Source organism: Dreissena polymorpha, chromosome 1 (assembly GCF_020536995.1).
Source record: "Dreissena polymorpha isolate Duluth1 chromosome 1, UMN_Dpol_1.0, whole genome shotgun sequence".
Lineage (NCBI taxonomy): Eukaryota > Metazoa > Mollusca > Bivalvia > Myida > Dreissenidae > Dreissena > Dreissena polymorpha.
The window spans coordinates 22,498,713-22,524,793 of NC_068355.1; the positions used below are offsets into that span (position 1 = coordinate 22,498,713).

The 26,081-nt window shown below is 34.4% G+C and overlaps 1 protein-coding gene across 1 annotated transcript in view; it reads right to left on the bottom strand.

Annotated features, from left to right (window-relative positions):
* The window catches only part of LOC127874043 (uncharacterized), a 224,288-nt gene extending 199,058 nt beyond the window's left edge, over positions 1 to 25,230 (bottom strand). The window contains exons 1-3 of the mRNA XM_052418158.1: positions 25,156 to 25,230; positions 10,173 to 10,235; positions 8,108 to 8,915 (exon numbers count right to left, since the gene is read on the bottom strand). Of these exons, the coding sequence (XP_052274118.1) occupies positions 8,108 to 8,448 (341 nt within the window). The 5' untranslated portion in view covers positions 8,449 to 8,915; positions 10,173 to 10,235; positions 25,156 to 25,230. The remainder of the gene's footprint in view (positions 1 to 8,107; positions 8,916 to 10,172; positions 10,236 to 25,155) is intronic.
* Between the last annotated feature and the right edge of the window lie 851 nt (positions 25,231 to 26,081).

Here is a 26,081-nt window from a genome sequence, read left to right on the forward strand (position 1 = left end):
TTTTTTTTTCCAAAAAGTGCATTTTCTGCAAGTTATCAAACAAGTACAAGAGGGCCATGATGGCCCTGTATCGCTCCACTGCTGAAAAAGGCTGAAAATATTCTCGGTGTGTGCAAATACTTAAATATAGGCCCTATTTAAGCAAATGTACACTTTTTTGACCCCCTGGGCTAGGTCAAATTTAACCCCAGGGGCATAATTTGAGCAAACTTTGTAGAGGACTACTGTATCTCACTACATACCAAATGTGGTAGCCCTAGGTCCTAGAGTTAAGGACAAGAATATTTTGAAAGTTTTCACAAAATAAGCAAGATATAAGCGTACACTACGCGCCCCGCGATTTTTGTCTAAATAACAGACCACCGCGTTTAGGCCAACGTGGCAAATCGCAGTGATTCGCCGCAAATTGCGGTGAATCCACTCTGTGGTTGATTCACGGTGATTCCGCCGTGATTTCACTGCGACCATCTGGCGATAAAGATCAGCTGTAGAATCATTGCGAAAACACTGCAAATCGCTGTGATTCGCAGTGACTACTAGATTTAAATTTCTACTTATTAACTAATGTCATCACTATTGACGATCACATTAAATCGCGAAAATGTATTCCAATATGAAAGTAAACACCGTACTTGCTGAATGTCGAATCCTGATTTACAAACAATATCTTTATTTGTTGAAATAACAATGGTACAGTACGGCTCACGCAAAACCAACAAAGTTCGCGGCTACAGATTCTTTTGTTCTTGAAGTTTCTCCGCAGCCACAACGAGTATTCACTTCGAAAGAAACAGGTACAGATAATAACCTGATATTTTTACTTCTACGCGATTGTTTTAACATTTCATCAGCTTCTCTGCATACTTCATACAATTACCATCGGATGTCATCTGTCAATGATTGTGTAGGTCAGTAACCATACCGAAGAAATTTTTATAGTTTAATATCGGAAACGAGACTTGCTTTAAACGTCGAAATAAACAATATCTATTTGCTTAAGAGTTGCTCAAATACACAGACGACACAAATATAAATAATGTCGACGATTTGAATAAAATCAAATGTTGGTTTATTTGTAAAATTAATACTTTCACTTTGTCCTGATTTTCAGAAAATGACTTACATATGCATCTAAATTTAAATTTACACATTGCTTCAGGTGATGTACTCTTCTCCAATCGCCATTGGGCTGCTAGATCTATTTAATAAAATAGAAGCGTGTAAAATTCATTTAATGGAACATTACTAAACATTTGTCTTTACAATTTCTCGAGCAATGTTGAACAGTCTATACTTTTGAAAATGGAGGCTGTGATCATTCGGAATTATCGTTATTTTAAATGTTTCAAACATATTTTGTTACACTTAAAATTAGGCGGTGAATCGTTTGGTTTGGTGGCATTCTGTTACATTTCGGACCCCATGCAATTTTTCAGATCATAATCTCTTTGCTTTCTTACTCGAACTTGTTAGTTTCTGACCACGAGTGCTACTAAATGTAACCATAGGACTGTGTATTATGGTCCATGCAAGTTGCTTGGACCCGTGTTGAATGATCCTTAAATGTTAGATAAGCATGTGCACTGTTGATTAAGTTGGTTTGTACAAAAGTTCTACTGAAAACCGCCGACTGCATCTTTGTTTTATTATCCAATCAAGCCCCAAACATCCAATATCCTGTGTATTACCAGAAACAAACTTAAGATAAGCACGCGTTGTCTGTCAAAACAATGATTGTATAGCTGTTAACATTTTGAAGTAGCTAACACAGTTAATTCCCATATATGCTCTCAGAAAAAGACTTAAATTGCTTAAAACATTTAAAATAACGATATTTATTTTCATTAGAATTGCTAATATATATATATATATAAATGACAAATTCAATAAACAGATATTGGTTTATTTTCACAAAATAAACTCGCTTTCTTGATTCCCAGAAAATGATGTGTACATGTTGCATTTAATCCAAATATAAATTAAGTTGTTTATTGGTCGTTGAAGAAGATCATGAACTGAACATGACACTAAGTGTGTAGTCAGTATACAATACAATAATTGTTTCAATAATGAAGGAACTGAAACAGCGCAACGGTTACAATACAGTGTGTATGACATTCTTTAGGACTCTTATCATCAATATTAACCAGAATTCGCTTTTAAAATGGAAATCGAGCATATGCGGGATTATCAAGCAATGGATAAAGACGGAAGAAGTTGCATGAATGTGATTGAGACAGTTGAAACGTATGTATCGGGGAATCGAGAGACTCGGAGAAAATACGACGATTACATTACAATCAGTTATGAGTTCTCCATGGCTTCAAACTGTTAATTGCATAACCAATAACGCAATTATCACTCCTCCAGTTGCGGCATCATACAGCTAGGTATGAACACTGTTTTGTTTTATACGCAGCATTTAAAAAGTAAAAAATAACCTGTCAGGGACATGGGTGTGAAATACATGTTGAAATTTTTAAAAGGCTACTCTCTTGTATCTGCCAACAATGCTAATAATCCCATATTGCTATAATCTTTGTGAAGATTAGACATGTACATGTAACGTAGGAAAATCGTTCTTCACTGCGTTGACCGTGAACAGGGTGAATCGCGGTGAATCACCGCGGAGATAGTTATGCATACACGGTGATCATGCTCGACCTAGCGTGATGAAACGCGCGAGATCGCGATAATTTTTAACCCAAAATAAATAATGACCACCGAGTGTTGGTGATTTTGGCAAAAATCGCGGGACGCGTAGTGTAATATGTTTGTAAAAGCATTCAAACATTATACACAATAACACTTGTCATCAGCAAAATTTAAATCGCAACTTATATACCAATTATGGCCATACAACTTTTACAGTTAGCACTTTGAAGGCTTTTTTTTACCTGACCTGAAAAAATATTATCCTTAAACAATTGACATGTGTTGAAAACCATATAGCATATCCCTTTATGCTATGTACTTTGTGAAACAATTGTTTTAATGTATGAAACCAATTTGTGTATAGTATTATCTGTCTACTCCAAATTACAGTTTTTAAATTATACTATGTTAATATGACAGAAGTGGTTTCATTTTTTTTAGATGCTTGATCTACATTACAGCCAACGCGGAACAAACATAATCTGCGGCTACATGTACGCCACGGCCCAAAATTTAGTTTGCGGCGGGCGTGTCGAGTGTTCACGGGCGTATTGCTGAGGCACTTGGCATCGATCTGCGCAACGACGCAGTCTGTTTTAACCTCGCCTACTTTCACGGAGTAAATCCGCCGCATACATACGCTGCAGATTGAGTGATAAGATATACACCTACATGTACATTTGTGTAGCATAGAAACCTAGATTTATGCTACTTTCATATTAATTATTTTCACATTTTAATAAGCGATATGGCACTAAGTGCGCTTTAACAAATTATCGTTGAATAAATTACGCACAATGTTAATGTTTCATTTGATTCTGAAATGAGCTTTCTTAAATTTGTAATCCGCAACACACTTCCGAATTTTAATGCTAATGTTACATTAACAAATTCTAGCGTCAAATAAACAGTGCTAAAATATCCTTTGTCTCCATAAAAAGCACGCGAAAATTATGCAGACATGTACAACGTTGCATGGAAAGTTTGCGTGTATTTTGTGTTGTATAAAAACATTCATCATGTCAGATGATTTATGCGTGTTCAATTGGGAAAAAACCGCCCCGATTGGGCGTTATTTCATCACATCTTTAAATGGTAACAAACGCCAAAATGTACTTGATACTTGAGAATAATTGCGAATGTGTGTGTGTCTTGAGCACTTTTATCGTAAATTTACCGGAATTTCCTTTAAAACTGGAATATACCGGATTATCGGGTAATGATTAGCGATATCAACTGCATAATGTAAACAAAATGAAACTAATTTATATACACATAGTCAAACAATAGTTATAATAAGCTGATAATTAACAAAACAACAATTAAGTGTTGGTTATTGATGTGGCTTCAACTGCTAATTGTCTCAGCTAAAATATAATTGCAAAAACAACAAGCAATTATAAATCAACCAACTGCTGGATTCTTGACCACTCGTATGAGCCTACACATAATTACGTGACATTTATGTGTGAAATACATACACTACGGGCAGGAAACAAACTAACTTGGGGCCAGCCACATTAAATATGCTTATATGCTAATACACTTTGTCGTAAAAATTAAACCCAAAACAAATATGTCTGTTGATCGTTTTAATATAAAGACAATAATCATACAGTGCAATAAACGCACACAAAGTAACTTAAAGTACTTAAGCCGATTCTATAAATGACGATGGCAAATGATTATTGGAATCTTATTAATACGTGCCTGTGATAATCGTATTTTGTTTTAATTAATTCGATTTTTTTTATTTGCATTCTTTTAAAATAATTATTATTTATATCCGGATGATAGCAATTTTTTTAGAAATGGGAATGCAATCACTAAAAACAAAACAACAGCATGTTTTTTTATTAACTAATTTATCTATTTTGAATCTGTGCGCATTAAATTAATTATGATTTTAAATATAATTATAATTGTTCTTTTAAATTTCTTTGACTACATGTAACTAATCATTTAAAAAAGATTTTGATTTGAAGATGCGCATGGACTCGGCGTCATGTCGCAGATCGCGGCTTGCCTCGGCATGTCTCGGCGGAAAGATGCGAAGCTTCGCTTTGATATGCTTCAACGGCTGACTCGGCATCGACTTGTTTCGCATTGCCGCCGCCGTTCGCAAAATATGTTTGTTCCACGTTGGCTGTACTGTAATTAATCTATTCTATTTTTTTTAAAACTTTGATCATGTTTGCCTCTTTGTTCTTTTTTTTTTTGGTACTAATGTCTTAAAATTTTACCATGTTGTATTAGTCAAAGATTGTTGATGAATGTCCCAGAAGTGGTTTAAATGCAATGCCAAGAGCTTGAATAATGACAATAACGATAAATCCAGAAATAAGCATTAGTGAAAAATATAATTGCCAACTAAGGCAAATGTCAAGTAAAGTACAAATGGACGGTTTGGTCAATCAATATACACCTCACACATCAATCAAGGCTGGGCATACACACTATTGACTGATAAAATCCTAACAAGGGCTGTTTGTAAAACACACATTCCCCCAAATTGGCTGTCAGTTGCAGTGGTAGCCATTGTGTGATTATGTTAGAAACCATTTTACTGCTTCAGGTCACTTTGACTTGACCTTTGACCTAGTGACCTGAAAATCAAAAAGGGTCATCTGCCATCTGTCATAATCAATGTACCTATGATCCTAGGCATAAGCGTTCTTGAGTTCTCATCCAGAAACCATTTTACTATTTCGGGTCACCGTGACCTTGACCTGAAAGTTGCTAATCCACCGATAATTACGAGTAACGCCCATATTATATAAACTGGAATCACAGTTCATTTTTTATACTAACAAGTCATAATACTACACATAAACATTAAGAAAACACATTTCCTCGACGAGATACATAAATTATCCGAGTAGAATTAAATTGCTACGTCATGACCTTCGACATTGTAAATGGCGGACGTATTGTAAATTAACATTGAACCCGCGTTCAATTAAAAAATGGCGATTCAAATTACAAGTAATGGTGATTCAATGATGGAGAAAGCATTAACTGGATGTAACAAACATTTGATAAGGTTTGTTAAACCAGATAACGAGGAAAATTTGGATAATTAAAGTTAAACTACTACTGGTAAGGCGTATATATTTCGGACATGTATAGTAATCGGCTAAACAGTAATAGATATACAAGATGTTCCATGCATTAAGATTATGTTTTTGTACAAAAGCTATCATAGGGATGATGACAATATAATGAGGATAAATATATGATGGAACGGTGCTACCGGTACATATCTTAAATTACTTAAATGTGTTAAAGACTTAATAAGTTATGATGAAGTAATTTTAATGAGCATTTATTGTTTTTACAAATAACATAGTATAGTGATAGAAATAATAACAAGGGACAAAATTGTCACAAAACCAGGTTTTCATTGTGAAAAAAAATCTGATAAAGGGAGAAAACTCAAACTGAACTTTTGAAATGAACAAACAAAATTAACCCCCTTTGTAAGTTTGTTTTTAAAAAAAATCTATTTTTAGTCGTGGCGACCTTGACATTAGAGATATTGACGTGATTCTTTCGTGCGACACACCGTCCCATGATGGTGAACAAATGTGCCAAATGATTTTAAAATCTCACAATGAATGACATAGTTATGGCCAGGACAAGCTCATTAAAGGCCATTTTTGACTTTGAACTCAAAGTGTGACCTTGACCTTGGAGATATCGACGTAATTATTTTGCGCGACACACCGTCCAATGATGGTGAACAAATGTGCCAAATGATTTTAAAATCTGACAATGAACGACATAGCAGCGATTTTCCTTGTCCAATTGGGAAAAGTACCCGTACCGGTCCAATTGGGAAAAATCGAGTCGTGAAAACCTCAAAATTGGGAAAATTCGAGTCGTGAAAACCTCAAATTGGGAAATTGGTGTATTTGATTTTTTGCTCCCAAATACTTTAAAATTGATAAACAAGTGTTTTTAAGCTGTCAATATTATATAAACCTAGGTTCAAGCTATAGAGCTGCAAAGGGAAACTAACTAAATGTTGCTTTAAAAAAAAAAAAAAAAAAAATTTTTTCTTTTTAACTTAAATTGGGAATTTAAGGACAGCAATTGGGAAATTTGTATTTTTTTCGTCATTCGGAAAGTGCCGTTTACCGGTACTTTATAAACAAGGAGGAAAAGCGCTGCATAGTTATGGCCCGGACAAGCTTGTTCCGCCCACCCGCCAGCCAGCCCGCCCGCATTCTAATAACCAGTTTTTTCCTTAGGAAAACCTGGTTAAAAAGTTGTAAAATGAACATGTTTTGTTTTTGAAAAACTTAAAGTCGATATTGTTCCCACAAATTATTGATATTGTGTCCTTATCTTTGTGTACCAATTCATTAAAATATGTTGTGTTATTTATCATGGTATTTTTATTTAATAAAGCAGCGTAACTTTTTAAGATATTGTGTTGCTCTTAGAGCATATTTTTATTTAAAAAAATGAATAATACAGACAAAAACACAATAAACGCGCTTCAAAATTGACCCCTAGTATTTTTCAATTTGATTCCTCAAAATTTCAGCCCAGGTGTCATTGACTTCCAGTTTTTAAAATCTATTGAAATCCCTCATGATCGGTCCTCGAAGTGATTTTTTACAATTTTTCTTATCCGAGTCCTGGGACTCCATATCCTGCAAATCTACGACTCCCTGAATCGAAAAAACGAGTCAGGGGTTTTCCTCGCTTCATTGGAAAGAGGCCCTAGCCTATGGATTTTGGGAAGAATTCTCCCTAAAGTTACTGCTTTGGGAAATGAAAAAGCTGGTATTAGTAAGGATCTTCGGAAAACTGCACAATTTTATTCTCAATTGGGAAGGGGCCTTTAATAGGCTCCTGATATATAAGGCTGAAAACCGCTGCTACTGCGAGTCCAAGTATTAAACTTCTATGCATTTTTGGGACTCACAACTCAAAACTTTGCATCCCCAGATATTTTTGTGAGTCCAGGACGCAGGACTCACGGTTAAAAAAATTCACTGTCCTCGATGCTCTCAAATTGCGTCACCTGATTCACACATGTTCAATGGGAATTCCCCCATCCCGTAAATAAATTTGTAAATGCACTCGTGTAAAATGGCGGACATTTGAGTTTATGAAATATTTTGACATAGTCATTGGCTATAGTTTGGTTTTGAAAATATAAATCGTAATAATACTGGATTATCCGGTAATCGATAGAGTTGGAACATGCAAAGATCTATCAATATTATATGTTTATTTACAGATTTAAGGAACATGTTTGTATCCATCGAAATCACAATCGGTGGGGTCTATTAAAATTATGAAATAAAAGTGGGACTTCAAAATTTATGTTTGGGACGTCCAAGATTTATGGTTTGGAAGTCAGGACTTCCAACTTTTAAAAGCTAGCGAAAGCGCTGTTAATTATTAATAACTAAAGGAATATAAATGTGTGAGATACCTGTGAATTGTTCCAACACATGCAGAGCAGCACAGCTGACTGTGGTCATGGCAAAACTGTGTCAGTGTCAGTGTTTCATCCTCATGCACCTCACACTTCCTGAGAAAATCTTCCACCGCCTTAGAAACTGGCCATTTCTTAATATCCTCCCTTCCACATGTCATATGTTTTGTAAAAAACTGACTATGCAGGATAACACATTTTTTACAATAAAACCTTAAACATTTTTCACAATAAATGTCTGCAGATTCCGTAAGATTCTGCTCTAAACAACGCGTGCAAGAAAAGTCTTCAACCATACGCAAACGTTTTGGAACCGAAGACAATGAACCTGTTGCCATTATGTTACTGTTTATAATGTTAAAACCTTTTTGTTCAAATCGTTCAAGTATATTTCTTGTGAAATATGAAAGAAATAAAGCTAGATCCAAAAGTTTATCAACCTTAGAAGTTAAAATTAACACTGAAACACAAATAAATTCAAACACAAGATGTGCGATAAAACTTTTCAACCATAGGCCAACGTTTCAAAACATTAGAAATGAACCTGTCGCCAATTTTGATACTCAAGTGTATGAAGTTTTACATGTTAAAGTACATGTAGTTGAAGTATAATTCTGTTAAAATAGTCTATAATACTGTAACCCATATGGTTACGGCTGTGTTGTATCCCAATAAACAAGAAATCATAAATAAGATAGTTCACAGTTCACTTCTTTTAATAATGTAGAAATGCTTTTCAGTCCTTTATGAAATACATGCAGACGAAAATTGAAATAGCAGTTAATCCTACAGTATAAATCAGGATCTGAAATATATAAAACAATAGAATGCTTAACAATAAAACAATTGTTCTGTTCTAGTGGCCTTAACATTTATTTTATATGACTCAACTACTCATATAAGATTTAGGTACAACAATGACAAAAATAATCATAAATACACAAACGCAGCATCAAAAACCTTAAAAACAAGGGATGTTTGTAAAACATGCATGCCCCCCATATGGGCTGTCAGTTGTAGTGGCAGCCATTGTGTGCATACGTTCTTTGGCACTGTGACCTTGACCTTTGACCTAGTGACCTGAAAATCAATAGGGGTCATCTGCGAGTCATGATCAATGTACCTATGAAGTTTCATGATCCTAGTCGTAGGCTTTCTTGAGTTATCATGCGGAAACCATTTTACTGTGTCAAGTCACCATGACCTTTTACCTAGTGACCTGAAAGTCAATAGGGGTCATCTGCGAGTCATGGTCAATGTACCTATGAAGTTTCATGATCCTAGGCGTAGGCGTTCTTGAGTTATCATCCGGAAACCATTTTTCTAAGTCGAGTCACTGTGACCTTGACCTTTGACCTGAAAATCAATAGGGATCATCTGCGAGTCATGATCAATGTACCTTTGAAGTTTCATGATCCTAGGCATAAGCGTTCTTGAGTAATCATCCAGAAACCATTTCGGGTCACTGTGACCTTGACCTAGTGACCTGAAAATCAATAGGGGTCATCTGCGAGTCATGAATCATGCCTATGATCATGAAACTTCATAGGTACATTGATCATTGATCAATGTACCTATGAAGTTTCATGATCATAGGCATAAGCTTTCTTGAGTTATCCACCGCAAACCATTTTTCTAAGTTATGTCACTGTAACCTTGACCTTTGACCTAGTGACCTGAAAATCAATAGGGGTCATCTGCAAGTCATGATCAATGTACCTATGAAGTTTCATGATCCTAGGCTACATAATGTAAGCGTTCTTGAGTTATCATCCGGAAACCATTTTACTATTTCGGGTCACCGTGACCTTGACCTTTGACCTAATAACCTCGAAATCAATATAGGTAATCTGCGAGTCATGATCAATGTACCTATGAAGTTTCATGATCCTAGGCCTAAGCATTCTTGAGTTATCATCCGGAAACCATCTGGTGGACAGACGGACATACAGACGGACTGACATGTGCAAAACAATATACCCCCTCTTCTTCAAAGGGGGGGGTATATAATGAGTTAAAAATACATCATTCAACACATTGATACAATTTCTACAATTCTTACCAATTTATGGAATTGAGTCCCTTTCTCTTTCACTTCAGTCTCTCCTCTTTTAACCTGCTGGTGCTGTAAATTCGAGCATGCAAACAGATATTATGGTGTTTCAACTCAGTGTATAAGTAGCTTTCTAAAAGTGAATTTATTAATTTGCTGTCATTCGCGAAATCATGTGAGTTGAACATTAAAAATGTTCAAACCATAGGCTCTGGATGTCAATGACAATCAGGGTTCGCCAAAACCATCGGTCTGCCAGTCCAGACCGGCAATTTTTTCTCGGGACCGACAAGTGAATTAAGATAATCGGTCCGACTGACCGACACAATCAGATGAAAAATGATTTCAAAAAGATCACTCAAAGTGTATAATATCATTAATATGCTATTGGATTAATAGAAAGTACATGCTTTTTGTTCAACTTCTGTCAAAATCCTTTTTTTCTTACCTTCATTTTGATGTTTTGATGTTTATAGTTGGATTAGAAATCTTGTTTCAACAGGCATTTGTGAGCTTTTTGTTAAATAGTTTCATTATTATATTGTTCTGGGAAGGATATATTTTAATGTACATACCAACAATTTCTGAAATCAATATTAGATTTTTCACCCGATGTACAATATTTCGGATATTTTAAAATTCGGACATAGGGTTATTTAGGTGTTGATTTGTTGTTGATAGTATGTAGCAAAATGTTTTGTGTTATTTCAGACAACAAGAATGGATGGTGGTAATTATCATGGGCCTTTCTATCAAGAAATAGGTGTGCAAGACATTCATTTAATTGAATCTGGAAATCAACCACCTCAGCTAAGACAAAATATTTTTACAATAGCTAGGTGTTGTTTTAGAACTTGTGAAATTGGCTAATAAACAGAAATTGAAGTAATCCAAAGTGTGAATGGGTGTGTGCAATTAAGTCAAACTTGATTGGATGTCACCAGGGCCCTAAATCTATCAAATCTGCAGCCTAAATTCGGCCCGTTCCCCACCTGAAAAGTATAATTTTTTCCCCTTTTTGGGAGAAAAATTCCCTGTAGAATTTAAAAAAAAACAAGGGCTGTTTGTAAAACATGCATGCCCCCCATATGGGCTGTCCGTTGCAGTGGCAGCCATTGTGTGAATACGATTTTTGTCACTGTGACCTTGACCTTTGACCTAGTGACCTGAAATTAAATAGGGTCATCTGCGGGTCACGATCAATGTACCTATGAAGTGTCATGATCCTAGGCAAAAGCGTTCTTGAGTTATCATCCGAAAATCATTTTACTATTTCGGGTCACCGTGACCTTGACCTTTGATATTGTGACCTCAAAATCAATAGGGGTCATCTGCAAGTCATGATCAATGTACCTATGAAGTTTCATGATCCTAGGCGTATGCGTTCTTGAGTTATCATCCGAAAACCATTTTACTATTTCGGGTTACCGTGACCTTGACCTTTGACCTAGTGACCTCAAAATCAATAGAGGTCATCTGCGAGTCATGATCAATCTACCCATGAAGTTTCATGATCCTAGGCGTATGCGTTCTTGAGTTATCATCCGGAAACCATTTTACTATTTCGGGTCACCGTGACCTTGACCTTTGACCTAAAAATCAACAGGGGTCATCTGCAAGTCATGATCAATCTACCCATGAAGTTTCATGATCCTAGGCGTATGCGTTCTTGAGTAATCATTCAAAATCCATTTTACTATTACAGGTCACCATGACCTTTGACCTAGTGACCTCAAAATCAATATGGGTCATCTGCGAGTCATGATCAATGTACCTATGAAGTTTCATGATCCTAGGCCCAAGCGTTCTTGAGTTATCGTCTGACAACCACCTGGTGGACGGACCGACAGACCGACCAACAGACCGACATGAGCAAAGCAATATACCCCCTCTTCTTCGAAGGGGGGCATAAAAAAAAAAAAATTAAAGATAATTCTCATGATTATTATATCATAATTCTATTTCAATTTAATCTTGATAAACATACTTAATTATGAAAAAAGAAATTAACATAGTGCAAACATGTACAAATGAGAGAGTAAGTAAAAAATCTCCCAAAAAGGGAAACGTAGCGAAAATTCCCCCTCGTGAGGGTAGCGACCCGCTTTCCCTAAAATGGATTGAGGGCCCTGGTCACCCTAACTTTTCAAGAACATGGATTTGTAAGGCTGTGCAGGCTAAAAAACTGTTTGACAAAAAAAAAGTCTAAAAAGTATGCCATTGGTTTATTATTAATAGAATAATTGTTTAATTATATCGACTTTGAACATGTTTTTATTGTATTTTAATGTGATAAAAACCCATAAACATCTAAAAGGTACTCTCTTTTGTTGTGTTTAGCTGTTATAGTTTAGTCAGACAGTGGGACTGACAGAAACTGATTCGGACTGACAAAAATTTCAAGTCTGTCAGTCCGAATGACTGACAAATTTTTTAAGTTTTGGCAAACCCTGGACAATGTTTTTTTTTTTTTTTAATTACCCATTGTTTATTATAATGCATACACATACTAAATTAATAAAAATCTTCCAACAAACGTCTTCTTAAAAAAAAAGACAGTTTGACTAAAAAATGTACATAGATATTGACGAGGTAAATCACTCGCCATTTTCTAAAGCAACGGAAGTGCGTCATTATGCATTATTAAATCGCTGTCATCCCGCTCACTTATTGAAATGCGCGAGCAGGCCGGGAACCTCGCTCTTTCTTTATCTACTTTCAGTTTCAACAGAAACATCCACAGAGGAAGTGATAAATCCTTGTAACTATTGTTTCTCATAATTAATGGGGCAATCAACAAAATATATTGTAAACTGCATACACATGAATCATTCCTTACCTATTCGTTTGCCATGGTGATTTCCAGAAAAAAAATCAGCACGTCAAAAATCAAATCTGGCGCCCAGTGTTAAGTGGCTGTTATTGTGTATAAAGAGCGAGGTTGACAGCGATTTAATTATTAATAATGACACACTTCCGTTGCTTTAGAAAATGGCGAGTGATTTACCTTGTCAATATCTATAGATACATAGTCGAGCTATATTTTTTTTAACAAGACGTTTTGTCGCAAGATTTTATTAATTTAGCATGTGTATGCATTATAACTAAAAAAACCAATAAATTAAGGTTCATGTTAAGTGACAAAATGACCCCACATTGAAGAAATTTAAAAATATAAAAATGATCAGTAATACCCAAAATAAATAAATGAAATTTACATATGGTTTAAAAAATTATATATTATTTCTACATATGTATACATTTTCAAGAAAAAAAATCACAAATCTTAGTAATAATGTCATTATTAGCAAAAATTATCCAGTATATGGCAAATTCTCAAATCCATTAAAAAGAACACACATGAACCAAATAAAACCACCAACAGTATTGGCCAGTTATATTTAAGTTACTCAGTGCTCCAGCTAGAATTTGAAAAGGGCAGGGCGGCTTTTTTGTCAAAAGGGCACTTTCGACGCGCAGTATTTTGTGAAAAGGGCACTTTTGACGCGCAGTATTTTGTGAAAAGGGCACGTTCGAGCGCGCGAGTGTTTCTGGAATGCTTTCTATTGCATGTTAATTTATATGTTATAAATAATTGTATTATTCCCATTATTATCAAACCATTCAAATATAATGTCTACAATGAGGATTAAACTAATTACAATGTAATAAGAGATTTATGAATTATCATATGTAAAAAAAAAAAAAAAAAAAAAAATTTTTTTTTTTTGAGGGGGGGGGGGGGCAGGGCGGAGGTTCGGGGGGGCAGGGCGGAGGTTCGGGAGGGCAGGGCGTGGCGCCCTTCGATTTAGGCCTAGCTGGAGCACTGGAACTTACTACTACCATTGAAATGCGTCAATTATATAAAGCCCCACAACGACACTATGCGAATTTCAAAATGAACATGTTTATACCATGAGTTGCTATTTATAGATTTTTGAAAAAGTCTAAGTTTCCAATTGCATAGCATGCGATCAAGAGGAGTTATGATGTTATGAAATATATTTCATGAAACTATATCATTTTCCTATTATCTCCATAACAATGACGCTTATGTGAAATTCACTTATTCAATAGAATCTTGATACATTTAAGTCTCCTCCCGATTTAATTTCATCTGTCGTTCATCTCTGTCAGCAAATTGTATTGATCCGCATTTACGAATTTATTAAATATTGCTTACATATTTTGTTTATTTGATTAAATAACTTGAAAATACCTCATAAACAAATTATAAAAACTTAAGAACAAATTAATGAATCGGTAATATTTTATAAATTGTCGAATTGAAAAGAAATATTTTTCGAATATACTTCCGGCAAATAATGGCTAGCTGAACAAGTAAACATGACAAGACAATAACAAATGCATTTTTTATCGATGACAAGACTTTTATAGAAAGGTAAATGTTCACTTGGTTTAATATGTACGTGTGCCTAGTCCAAATACAGTACACTCCACGCGTTTCCCCCAATTTCCCTCCATACTCCACGGTGATTGACCTGGAGGGAGATTAAGAAAATCCCGCCAGACGCGGCGTTGCATGATTTTGGACGCGGCGGTTAACGATCGGCAAAACTGATAAACCGATGCAGCGGCCCTCGGCATTGGCAACGCGGGGGAAACTCCGCGTTTTACGAGATAACGATCAATTTAATTTTGTTTGACTTCCTGATTTTCAAATAAAATTACATTTATTGCAAGTACATACATGTACATTCAGGGCCCTCAATCTATCAAATCTGCCGCCGAATTTTGGCGGCAGTCCCCCACCTGAAAAGTATACTTTTTTCCCCTTTTGGGGGAAAAATTCCCCCTAAAAAAAAAAAAAAAAAAATTTTTTTTTTTTTTAATAGAAAGATGTGTCTCATGATTATTATTTCTCAATTCTATTTCCAGTCTTCGAAATTAGCACACGCCCGATCGCCTGTGGCGAGTAAAATTACTGCTGGGCACATAAAAAATTCACGTTTGTAGCCCGCCAGGCATGTAAATTATTGAAGCCAATTGACAGTTTATAAAAAAAATAGTGCTGCAACAATACGCCAAAAACCGTATTGCAATATATTGTCAGTTCAAAAACCCGCATTGCAATATATCGCAATATATTGCTAAGGCCACGACTTTTATATTTCTTGGTTTACAAAACCGCCGACCCTAATTTTTGGAAAATGGGAAAAAAAATAAAATCAGAAAATCGTCTTTTTTTTAAATATTTTATTCCCGACCGCACTTCAAAATGAGCGAAATGAGAAAAAAACGATCCGGTTTGAGTACGGTTGCGAATAAAATCAAGTAAGTACAATCAACGATTGGTTCACATATATTGCAGAGATCGGGATATTTTTCAATGTGACACATTATGTACCAGTCCTTTTATGGGCACTTCTCAAAATTTATTTCGGGTAAAAATTACAGACAATAAGAAAATCAGCGTCAGTCAAATGTCGACCCCATCAAAATTTATTTCCGTGTCTGTGACGCAACTATATTGTTTAACATGTTAATTATATTAAACAAACCTGATAGTATTTGATAATAAGTATAAATAATCCAATAAAACACTGCCATTATTTACGATATATGTGTTTAGGAATTTTGTAAACACGTCCGCCATAGTTTATAGGAACTGTACAGAAAGTTTGGAAATCGGAACAAATCGGTATATCTCGGAAAATCATTGATAAATGTATTTGTCGTTTCAATGCTTAGGGCCGAGTAATTTCGGCAAATCGGAACTCAACTTGTGTAAAACACTAGCTCAATTAACCGTTAAACTCCGCCTCCGTTCTCTGCAAAAGATTCGAAGGCGGAGCTATGCACGTGCTTTTATTAAATTGGAGGATTGCAATTGAGAACCAAACACACGATTGGTTCGGCATGTTGATTGCTAGACAAAGGAAGCCAATTTTTTCGGCGCGAAATTTGTCGCTTTATTGCTTCCGACAGAAAGCGGCTTTCCTTTGATGACGTCAAACTGTCAATTCACACAGACTGCACATTTTCGGAAGACTTTAACTGACTCCTTGTTTACAATTCCAGTAAAAAAAACACTTGCTAACATTAAACTTTGGATTAAATTATCAAAATAAAGCAAAAGCGAAGTTGACAAATATGATTAAATTAATTCGCGTCAGTTCAAATAAGACGTTTTGCGTTGTAAATCAACGAGTTTTCATGACAACAACAACTTTGACAAACATTACCGCGACGACGCATGGATCGATCTACCTCGATTTTTTTTTTCATGTACGATCTCATAAGTCGAGTAAGAGCAAACACATACCGGGTAATTTGTGTATGAGTAGTTTATCTTATATAAGATTTATGCAACGGGCATCGCATTGCGTAATGGTGCGCATCCAATTATGGAAATGAAGCGCAGTTTTTCGTTTTAATGGGAGAAGAACGCATGTCATGTAATGGAGTGTTTAAAATTGCCTGATGTTACATAAGGTGCTGTTAGGACTCATTTCATTTGAAGATATAGATGTGTTTCATTGCATAATTTGATTTTTTGTCTCTGTGTTAAGGTTATAAAAGATATGTTGTCTTTGTACTGATGTTATAAGCATTAACTTTTTTTTCTAATGTTTTTTTTTTTTTTTCGACCGCCCGATGGACCATTTTCAAAATAATTTTTGTAAACCAATAAAAAAAAAAGTCGTGGCCTAACTTGTACCAAAATTATAACTTGCCAATTACCCAATAATCCCATAAATTCCAATTTTAAAGCAAATTCTGGTAAATATTTACTATAAATGTGCTCAAGAATAATAAGAAACACAAACATTCGCAAATTTTCTTAAGTATCAAATACATTTTTGCAATTGTTACTATTTAAAGATGTGATGAAATAACGTCCAACCGGGGCGTTTTTCCCACTGAACACGCGTAATTCAGCTGACGTGATGTTCCCGTTTTTATACAACACAAAATACACCCATACTTTCCATGCGACGTTCTACATGTCTGTATAATTTTCGCGCGCTTTTTATTGAGACAAAGGATAAAGCACTTTTTATTTGACGCTATAATTTTTTATTGTCGCGTTAGCATTCAAATTTGGAAGCGTGTTTCCGAAATTCCGATTACAAATAACGCTCAAATCAGAATCGAAGAAACATTTACAGCTGTGCGCAATTAATTCAACGATAATCTGTTCAAAAGCATCGAATGAATGCTCCCATGTAACAACGCTACTCCGTATAATACACTTTTTAGAATGCTTTTTTTACGTAAAAAAATAATTTACTCTGCTTTGTTTTGTTTACCTTTTTATCATTATTTCGGATGGCTTTTCTGGACGAAATGTGAATGAATTTTTGTAAAATTTTCGTACCGGTATGATGAAAATCATATCGCAATACAATATGCGGATTGCGTATTGCGATATATACCGATATACCGGTATATTGTTGCAGCCCTAAAAAAAATATTGTAAGTTCTTAATATTTGCATATATATTTTTCAATTTTGCGATTAAACACCTTGCCGGAAGTTGTAAAACAATGAAATTTGATTGGTTTAACATGCAAACACGCACCTGCTTGCGCTTGTCATCATTATTGTATTTGACCGATGCATTTCTGTCACATTCAGTTCTTATTGATAGTTTCTCTAGAAATTAATTGAGTAGATGCTTTTTGAATTTATTATTTCAATCAAGTAATACGCTTCTGTTTTCGTCAATGTCAACAAATGTCATTGTTGAGTCGACAAAGAGGCTATGCAGTATCTAAGGTATGTTCATAGGGCTATGCCTAGTAAAGCACTTCCAAAATAGAAAATTGACAATGATTTAGAGAAAAAGGAAGCCATTGCTGCCAAGAAACAGTACGAGGACACCAGAGAACCGGTGTAACGAACGACCGACCTTATTCTAGTGACTTATTAGATGTCATTGTATTCACTACTATTGAAACAAATGTTCTGCTTTACTATGTGTAGCGTTTAAGTGCTAAAATGTTGTGATTCGTTATATTTTTGGTTTAAAAGTTCGGGCATGTACAAAATATGTTTGGCATGTAAAAATTCTTAAGTAACTGGCCCGACTGGCATGTAACTTTTCAAAGCTAATTTCGAAGACTGTATTTCAATTTTTTTTTTCAAACATACTAAATTATGAAAAATGCAATGAATATAGTGCAAACATGTACAAATGAAATAATGAGAGAGTAAGTAAAAAAATCCCCCAAAAAGGGAAACACCGCGAAAATTCCCCCTCTTAAGGGCTGCGGACCCCTTCCCCCAAAGTAGTGTGAGGGCCCTGACATTTTGTATAATATTTACAATAAAACAAACAACCAAGATAGATCGATCCCAACGTGGTTGTAGAAGTAGTTGTTGTTGTATAGAAAACTCGTTGATTTACGACAAACAAAACGTCGTCTTTTAATTAATACTTACCAATTAATATAAACACAGTTTGCAACATTGTTTTTATTTTGATAATTTAATCCAAAGTTTTCATGTTAGCAGGTGATTTTCTATACTGAACATGTAAACAAATGACCAAGGACCCTAAAAATCTCGCAAATCTGTGTGAATTGACAGTTTGACGTAATCAAAGAAAAGCCGCTTCCTGTCTAAAGGCATAACTTACTCAAGTAAACACGTTCAACGAATGCATAAGGAATGGTTTTAATTGTCGGAACAAAGTCAATTCTCTGCTCGCTAATGCATTTATTTTCTCTTTGAAGTAAGGTTATTCCATCGATTTCTAAAAGAAGGTGGTTACTATTGAGTTGATAGTTGCATTTAATATTCACAGTTGTATTCTTGTTGCGTCGACATTCAAAACAATGTTTACCAGTCTTGGACCAAATCGGCAGAGTGACATTCACGCATGTTAATCCCTTTGTTCAAAACACCGCAGACAGCAGTCTACACAATAGGTTAGTAGACAAGCTTTGCGTGTTTTCAAAACGTCAAACACTTAAAATCCAGTTCCGCCCAGATGTCTTCTTTAATCAGTTTACAATACAATTACTGTTAAAATAATTACTCTACCGTATAAATACCGTAACGGTGAAGATTCGGCGTGTATGATTTGAAATTATTTTGGAGGAAATATCAACTTATTCGCGATATAATTTTGTTAAAAAATACCAAAGAAACTTTTAACCGAAATCAACAAAATTCAATATTCTCTGCGCTATAAAGTTTGTATAAAAAAATTCAATACACGCAGGCTTTGCAGGAGTATACAGTGTACATTGCAGCATAATTTTCGCGCGCTTTTGTCGGGAAATATACATGATGACTGTATATTGGAAGCATTTGTAAACGTCGTGTTAACATTAAAAATCGTAGTGTGTTTCGGATTACTAATTATTATTCTCATTTGGAAATTTTAAGGAACATTTATTCTTGTCTTATATGTGTTATGATTTAAATATTAATTTGTCAAACGTCTTATATTCATTCATATTGTAGATGTACCTGTGAATTAAAAATCATAATTTTTATACGGAATAATTTTCTATACAATTATCTTTTTTATACATGTACTACAGTATTTAAACAATTTATTATAACAATGTTTTTATTTTTTGGCATGCCTAGTAGCACACTGCTAAAGCGGTCACTGATAAGAACGGAAATTGTCTGCATTTACCTACTAGGCTTAAGTAATACATGCCGCGTGAATTAGCGAACGCGGCGTAACACCAAGCGTTTTATCGAGTTCACCTCGCTCTCTCAACGCCGCGTGGACACTCGCTAGCAGAAAAAAAACGTAGAGGGAGCGCGTTTTTTGGGGGAAACGCGTGGAGTGTACTGTAATTAGATGTAATCTACCGATTTAGTCTAAACGCCTAACGTCGTTTTCCTATAGCAAATTGATTTCAACTTAAACTGCAATTTTTCTCGTTAAAATCTTTGCTAATGCATAAAATTATCATTAATTAGACATAAATGTGAGCGATTACCTCTTAAATGTGTAAAAATTGTGCTTCTAAACCACTTTTGTACATTTAAAAAATAAACATACACAACACACGAAGTGTGTTTGTCATTTATAGAAGTACATTGAATTATCTTGAACGAAATTATTTTTTGAATAGGTTACACATAACCAGTTGTTGTTGTACAACAAACCACATCACTTTTTAGCTTTCTGTACTCTTTAATTAAATGAAACCTATATGTGTGTGTTAAAACTACCAGTTGTATGCATCATTAATTGTTGAGCAACGTTATGAAATGTATTCTTTAATAAAAATGTGTTTGACAGCAAACACGGAATAATACTTAAAGGGATCTTTTCACGTTTTGGTAAATTCACAAAATTGAAAAAAGTTGTTTCAGATTCGCAAATTTTCGTTTTAGTTATGATTTTTTGTGAGGAAACAGTTATACTGAACATTTACCATGGTCTAATATAGCCATTATATGCATATTTTGGCGATTTAAAAACCTGAAAATTATAAAGCGTTGCAACGCGAAACGATTGACAGGGTTTTTTTTGGTCCGATTTTATAGCCGAAATTCGGCTATGTTCCCAATCACAAAAAGTATACTTTTTTCCCAAAATGCGGCAAAAAATTCCCAATTTCCAAAAAAAAAAAAAAAAAAAAACTTTTTTTTTTTTTTTTTTTTTAGAAAGAAGTCTAATGTGTATTTTATCTCAATTTCAATTCAATTACATCTAACAAATTATTATATGATTTTGTTCTTTTAATTTGAATGATTATAAAGAGTTATATCAAATTTAATATTTCCCTAATCAGTGGACTTTTCATGTGGATAAAAAGGCTAATGAATTTATTTTGCCAATTTCATGAAAATGCCGATAAAATTCCCAATTCCAAAGCCATGGGCTATCTTCCCAAAAAGTGGAAAAAAAACCCTGATTGAATAATTTGGAGAATTCTTTTTTTGTCGTTTAATTTTGTGAAACTACGAAGATTGCTTATATAAAGTTTAAAATAGGTCGCTTATACATACTTGGCAGGATGGCGGAGCTGTCTAATTGGTTTTTACTCCAGGACTCCGGGGGTCACTGGTTTCAGCCCTGATGCGGGCTACTTTTTTTTCCCTTTTTAAAAATTTTATTCTTGATTGTTTACTGGAGCTTTTTAGATCCAATGTTTATATTTATCAATATAAAGGATTTAATGACAAACTTCAAAACACGCCAAAAATCTGTGAAAATGCCCCTTTAATAAAACATTTTTTTAAAGAATATATGATAGGTGTTTATTTCGATCTAATACGCCATATGGGGCCCACGAGAACAACATATTTTCATAAGAAGTCAACAAAAAGAAAACAAAAATGCACAAATACGCACCAGCCCTATGCTCACACGCACACACTCACAAGTAAACAAAACATACATTAATGTACATGAACAAAATTTAAATCATGAATAAAGGTGGAGAAGCTCATTATGAGTGAGACATAATAATCATCGAAACATAATACTGATAATCGAATAGTTCATTAAAAGCGAAAAAAGTCTCTGACACTGTATTAATGGACATACACTATACTTAAATCCCTTAGATAACTTACCCTTTCTCGTTCTACCGCCCAATTTAACTCTTGTGCATACTTCTTACTCTAAATGCAAATATTATCTTGGTTTGGGGATTTCAATGTTATTTTTGAGGTTCATGGAGTCGAAGTGCAAGACTTAACAAGATGTGTTTGTGAAACACAATGTCCCCCTATATGATGTTTGACCTTGAAGGATGACCTTGACCTTGTGAAGAATGACCTTGACCTTTCACCACTCAAAATGTGCAGCTCTATGAGATACACATGCATGCCAAATATCAAGTTGATATCTTCAATATTGCAAAAGTATTCATAAAATAAGCGATTTGGGCCACATATATTTGACCTCTGACCTTGAAGGATGACCTTGACCTTGACCTTTCACCACTCAAAATGTGCAGCTCCATGAGATGCACATGCATGCCAAATATCAAGTTGCTATCTTCAATATTGCAAAAGTATTTATAAAATAAGCGATTTGGGCCACATATATTTGACCTCTGACCTTGAAGGATGATATTGACCTTTCACCACTCAAAATGTGCAGCTCCACGAGATACACATGCATGCCAAATATCAAGTTGCTATCTTCAATATTGCAAAAGTATGCATAAAATGAGTGATTTTGGCCACATATATTTGACCTTTGACCTTGAAGGATGACCTTGACCTTTCACCACTCAAAATGTGCAGCTTCATGAGATACATTGTACATATGCATGCCAAATATGAAGTTGCTATCTTCAAAATAGCAAAAGTTATTGCAAAATGTTAAAGTTGGCGCAAACAGACCAACAGACAGGGCAAAAACAATATAGTAGTGGGGGACATAAAAAAGGATGTTGTTTCGCTTGCGGTTGTTAAATCCATACAGGGCTTCCCGCTGGCACAGCTGCTGATATTCGGATCTGAATACTTAAACTTATTCAGACCTTATTCTTAACCGTTGCGCGTTTTACGATATCGGATTTTAGGCGGGAATACAACTCAGTGAAACTATTCAATTTCTTATACAACATTGAGAATATTAACAGTTATTGAAATTAACAATATCAGCGACATCTTTTTAAAGACTAAACACTTTTTAAAGTATCGAATTTAACATGTCAATAAAATACATTAATACCAAAAAAGGTTTCATTTACATGTAATATTGTTCACATTAAACCTTCAGAGCTCCAGATAAGGGTCGTTTTTTCGTAATTACGAATTATTTTTAAGTCCGTTACGTATTTATTTTAAAATCTTGTCGTACCATTAAGAATTACAAAATCAAGTTACGAACATTATTTTTACATCGGTTCGTATCGATTTTTATTGAGTTCTTTTCGCGTATTAAAGATCTTTGCGATGCTTATATAGAATGGTTATCGGGTTTGTTTAACAAAGCGCATTTTTTCCAATAAAAGCGGCGTATACAGTCTATCTGTTAAAAAACAATGGCGGCGCCCAGAAAGTCCAAAAAAAACTGCAAACCGTCCAAAAACACGCTTTTAACATATTGTACGCAAAGTGAGCCGAAGTTTAATATTTAGAAAGACATAATAGAAAAGATCTTATACGATGTTGTATGTTCAGTTTCCGACACAGTCGGAAAAGCTAAACAAAAACGCGACACGACGGGTCCAAACTTAAACACACAAAAAAGAAAACATTGAACGATTGAAAGGGACAAGTCCCGTGTCTAATCGTTGAAACGATTGAAGGGGAGACCCGTTTTAATTGTGAAATATGAAAAAATTCATCTAAGGCATGCAATCAAGAATAGTTTTGACATATGAAGGTATATGAAAAATAAAATTGTATTATACTGAAACTCGTATAAATAAAGTTGCTAGTATGTTAATTTTGATTTTTTTTTTGAATGAAAATAACCATTTTTTTTTTATGGTCATTTATAAAAAATAAGAATTATTTTCCAAAACTTAGTAGTAATGTTAAGAAGAAAATTACAGAGTTAAGAATTCTTTTTGAAAATCTGGTAGTAATTTAAGAATTTCACAAAACCTTATCTGGAGCTCTGACCTTTAAATGAAAGTGTCGCTTTAACTATTTTCCGTGTCTTAACTTAATAAGCCGCGAATCGTTTGCTAAAAACAGTTAACAAAAAGGGCTATACGTTCTAATTCTTAATGAAATACAAAAATAAGTATAACATAATTAATAACGTCCATAAACTCACACAGCAAGATCAAAGTTTTAATGGTAAACTAATATGACATTCCACGTAAATTATTATTTTCGTCTAAATCGAATACTATATATAGAGAAACAATATATTTATAACCGACCAATGAGGTACATGTAACATTATGCAACTTTCAATTTACACAGTGCTATATGGCAACAATATGGAATTTGAACAGTGATAGTGTTTTAAGGTCTGGACTATCATTACTTGTAAGTTTGTATAAACATTCTTCTAATGCAATTAGTAAAATAATGTTTATATTTTATGTTTAATAATTTATTGCATGATTATTCTGTGCTGTTATATGAATTTGATGCCGTTAAAGCTTCCGACATGAATTCATGTCGGAACGATGCTATTGCAAAATAACGTTAAACGATATGAGGTCGATGTAAATCGACCTCATATTTATAGGAGTAACGTGTGCCCAATATTTGTATAATTAATTTTTCGATCCCATAAATATTATGCCTAGATCGTTTATTAAAATATTATTATGTCGGCTTCCTTTAAACCGGATGATTTACACCCCACGTGTTTGACGAACAGGTATGGTGTTCGAGCAGTGACATAAACATGTTGTAATTTGTTTTAAGGTAGCAAATTAGTCGTCTTTCCGAGTCTTATATATTTCAAATTAACAATACACATTTATGCCTTTTGGTAATATAGTTTATTTTTTGTATTAGTGTCATTTTGTGACTATAATGAGTACTGTTTTGCGAGTAAATAAGTAAATTTGACAATAAAGGTTCACTGGAAAGTCCACCATACTAAAAGTAGTTTCCCAATTATTTTATTAACGTTTGACATTCTTTGATGTTTTTCTTTGGGATATTTTAGGATTGTTGGTGTGTGTTGTGTGGACTTTTCATTTGTAGTACCTAACATTAAGTGTATACAATATTTTGACCAAAGAAATTTGTTCAATTTAACTCTGTTTGTTATTTTGACAATTTCATGCATGCGCTGTATATTTCTTCAAAAGCAACATTTTGCATATTTTTTTATTAACATTTACTGATCTGTTCTACAAGTATTTACAAGCCTATTGACATATAAATTGAAGTATTTGCCATAATATTTATTGAACTATTCCTATGTGAAAAATTAGCCTTTTTACACTTTTATATGAACTTTTACTTTTACTGTTTACATGAACCTTAACAAAACATTGTCATTCATTGACATCGAGCGCCTATGGTTCAAACCTCAAACGAAATACAAAGAAGACAATGCATTGCAACCATTTTCAATTACATACAATAAAATCCAAACACAAGAACCAATACTGACCACTAGAGTGAACTTGGACTCGTTTTTTTTTAGAGAACAGGCACGCAAATGGCTGCCAGCTTTATCCTCCGATTTAATCATGTGACTACACTCACAAAAATATCATGTTAAAATAATAAGTACGGGTTATAAAGCACTAAACAAATCGGGAGAAAGTCGACCCGGTCACAAATAATAATGGCATATGTATCATATACCAAACAAAGATTTCACTGCGGATTTATAAATAATAATGCCGACGTACCACATTGATATAAACTAGATTGTTTACTGGTAAAAAAGGAAGAAAAAATTGATGATTTCACAACCAATCAATGATGTACACAAAAAGATGTTTTCCATTGACAGTGAGGTATCAAAATTTTAGAACAGAATATATCAAAACAGCGAAACCCATGTAACAGTTATTGAATGTATGTTATTAGAGCTCATTGTGTCATTGTCGACCTGAAAAGGCCCACAAGTCAACCGGGGGTGACTAAAAGCCGATTCATGTCACCCTGCGGTGACTTCAAGCCGACGGTAGTCACCCTTTGTGACTAGAATCGGCTTTATCAAGTTTATGTCACCCAGGGTGACATGAATCGGATTCTAGTCATCCCTGGATGATACGAATCGGCTTCTAGTCAACCGTGTATTTTTTATCAAACGGCACCGCATCCAAAAATAATTTCCGCAATTAATTAATTTAGTTTTTTTTAGACATATAGCTCTTCTTTCGTTTTTGTAGTATTGTGCGTTCCGGGGTACTATAAATTCACAACGCAATTCCGATACGAAATGTTCAACGGGTTTATTCACAATAAACGGTTATAACTGGGTACTGATAAACAAAATGCATACTTCCGATACATTAAATAAAACTTAATATTCATCGGATTTAACAGTCTTGACAAAGTAGCGTAGTCAAATAATAGAAAACAATG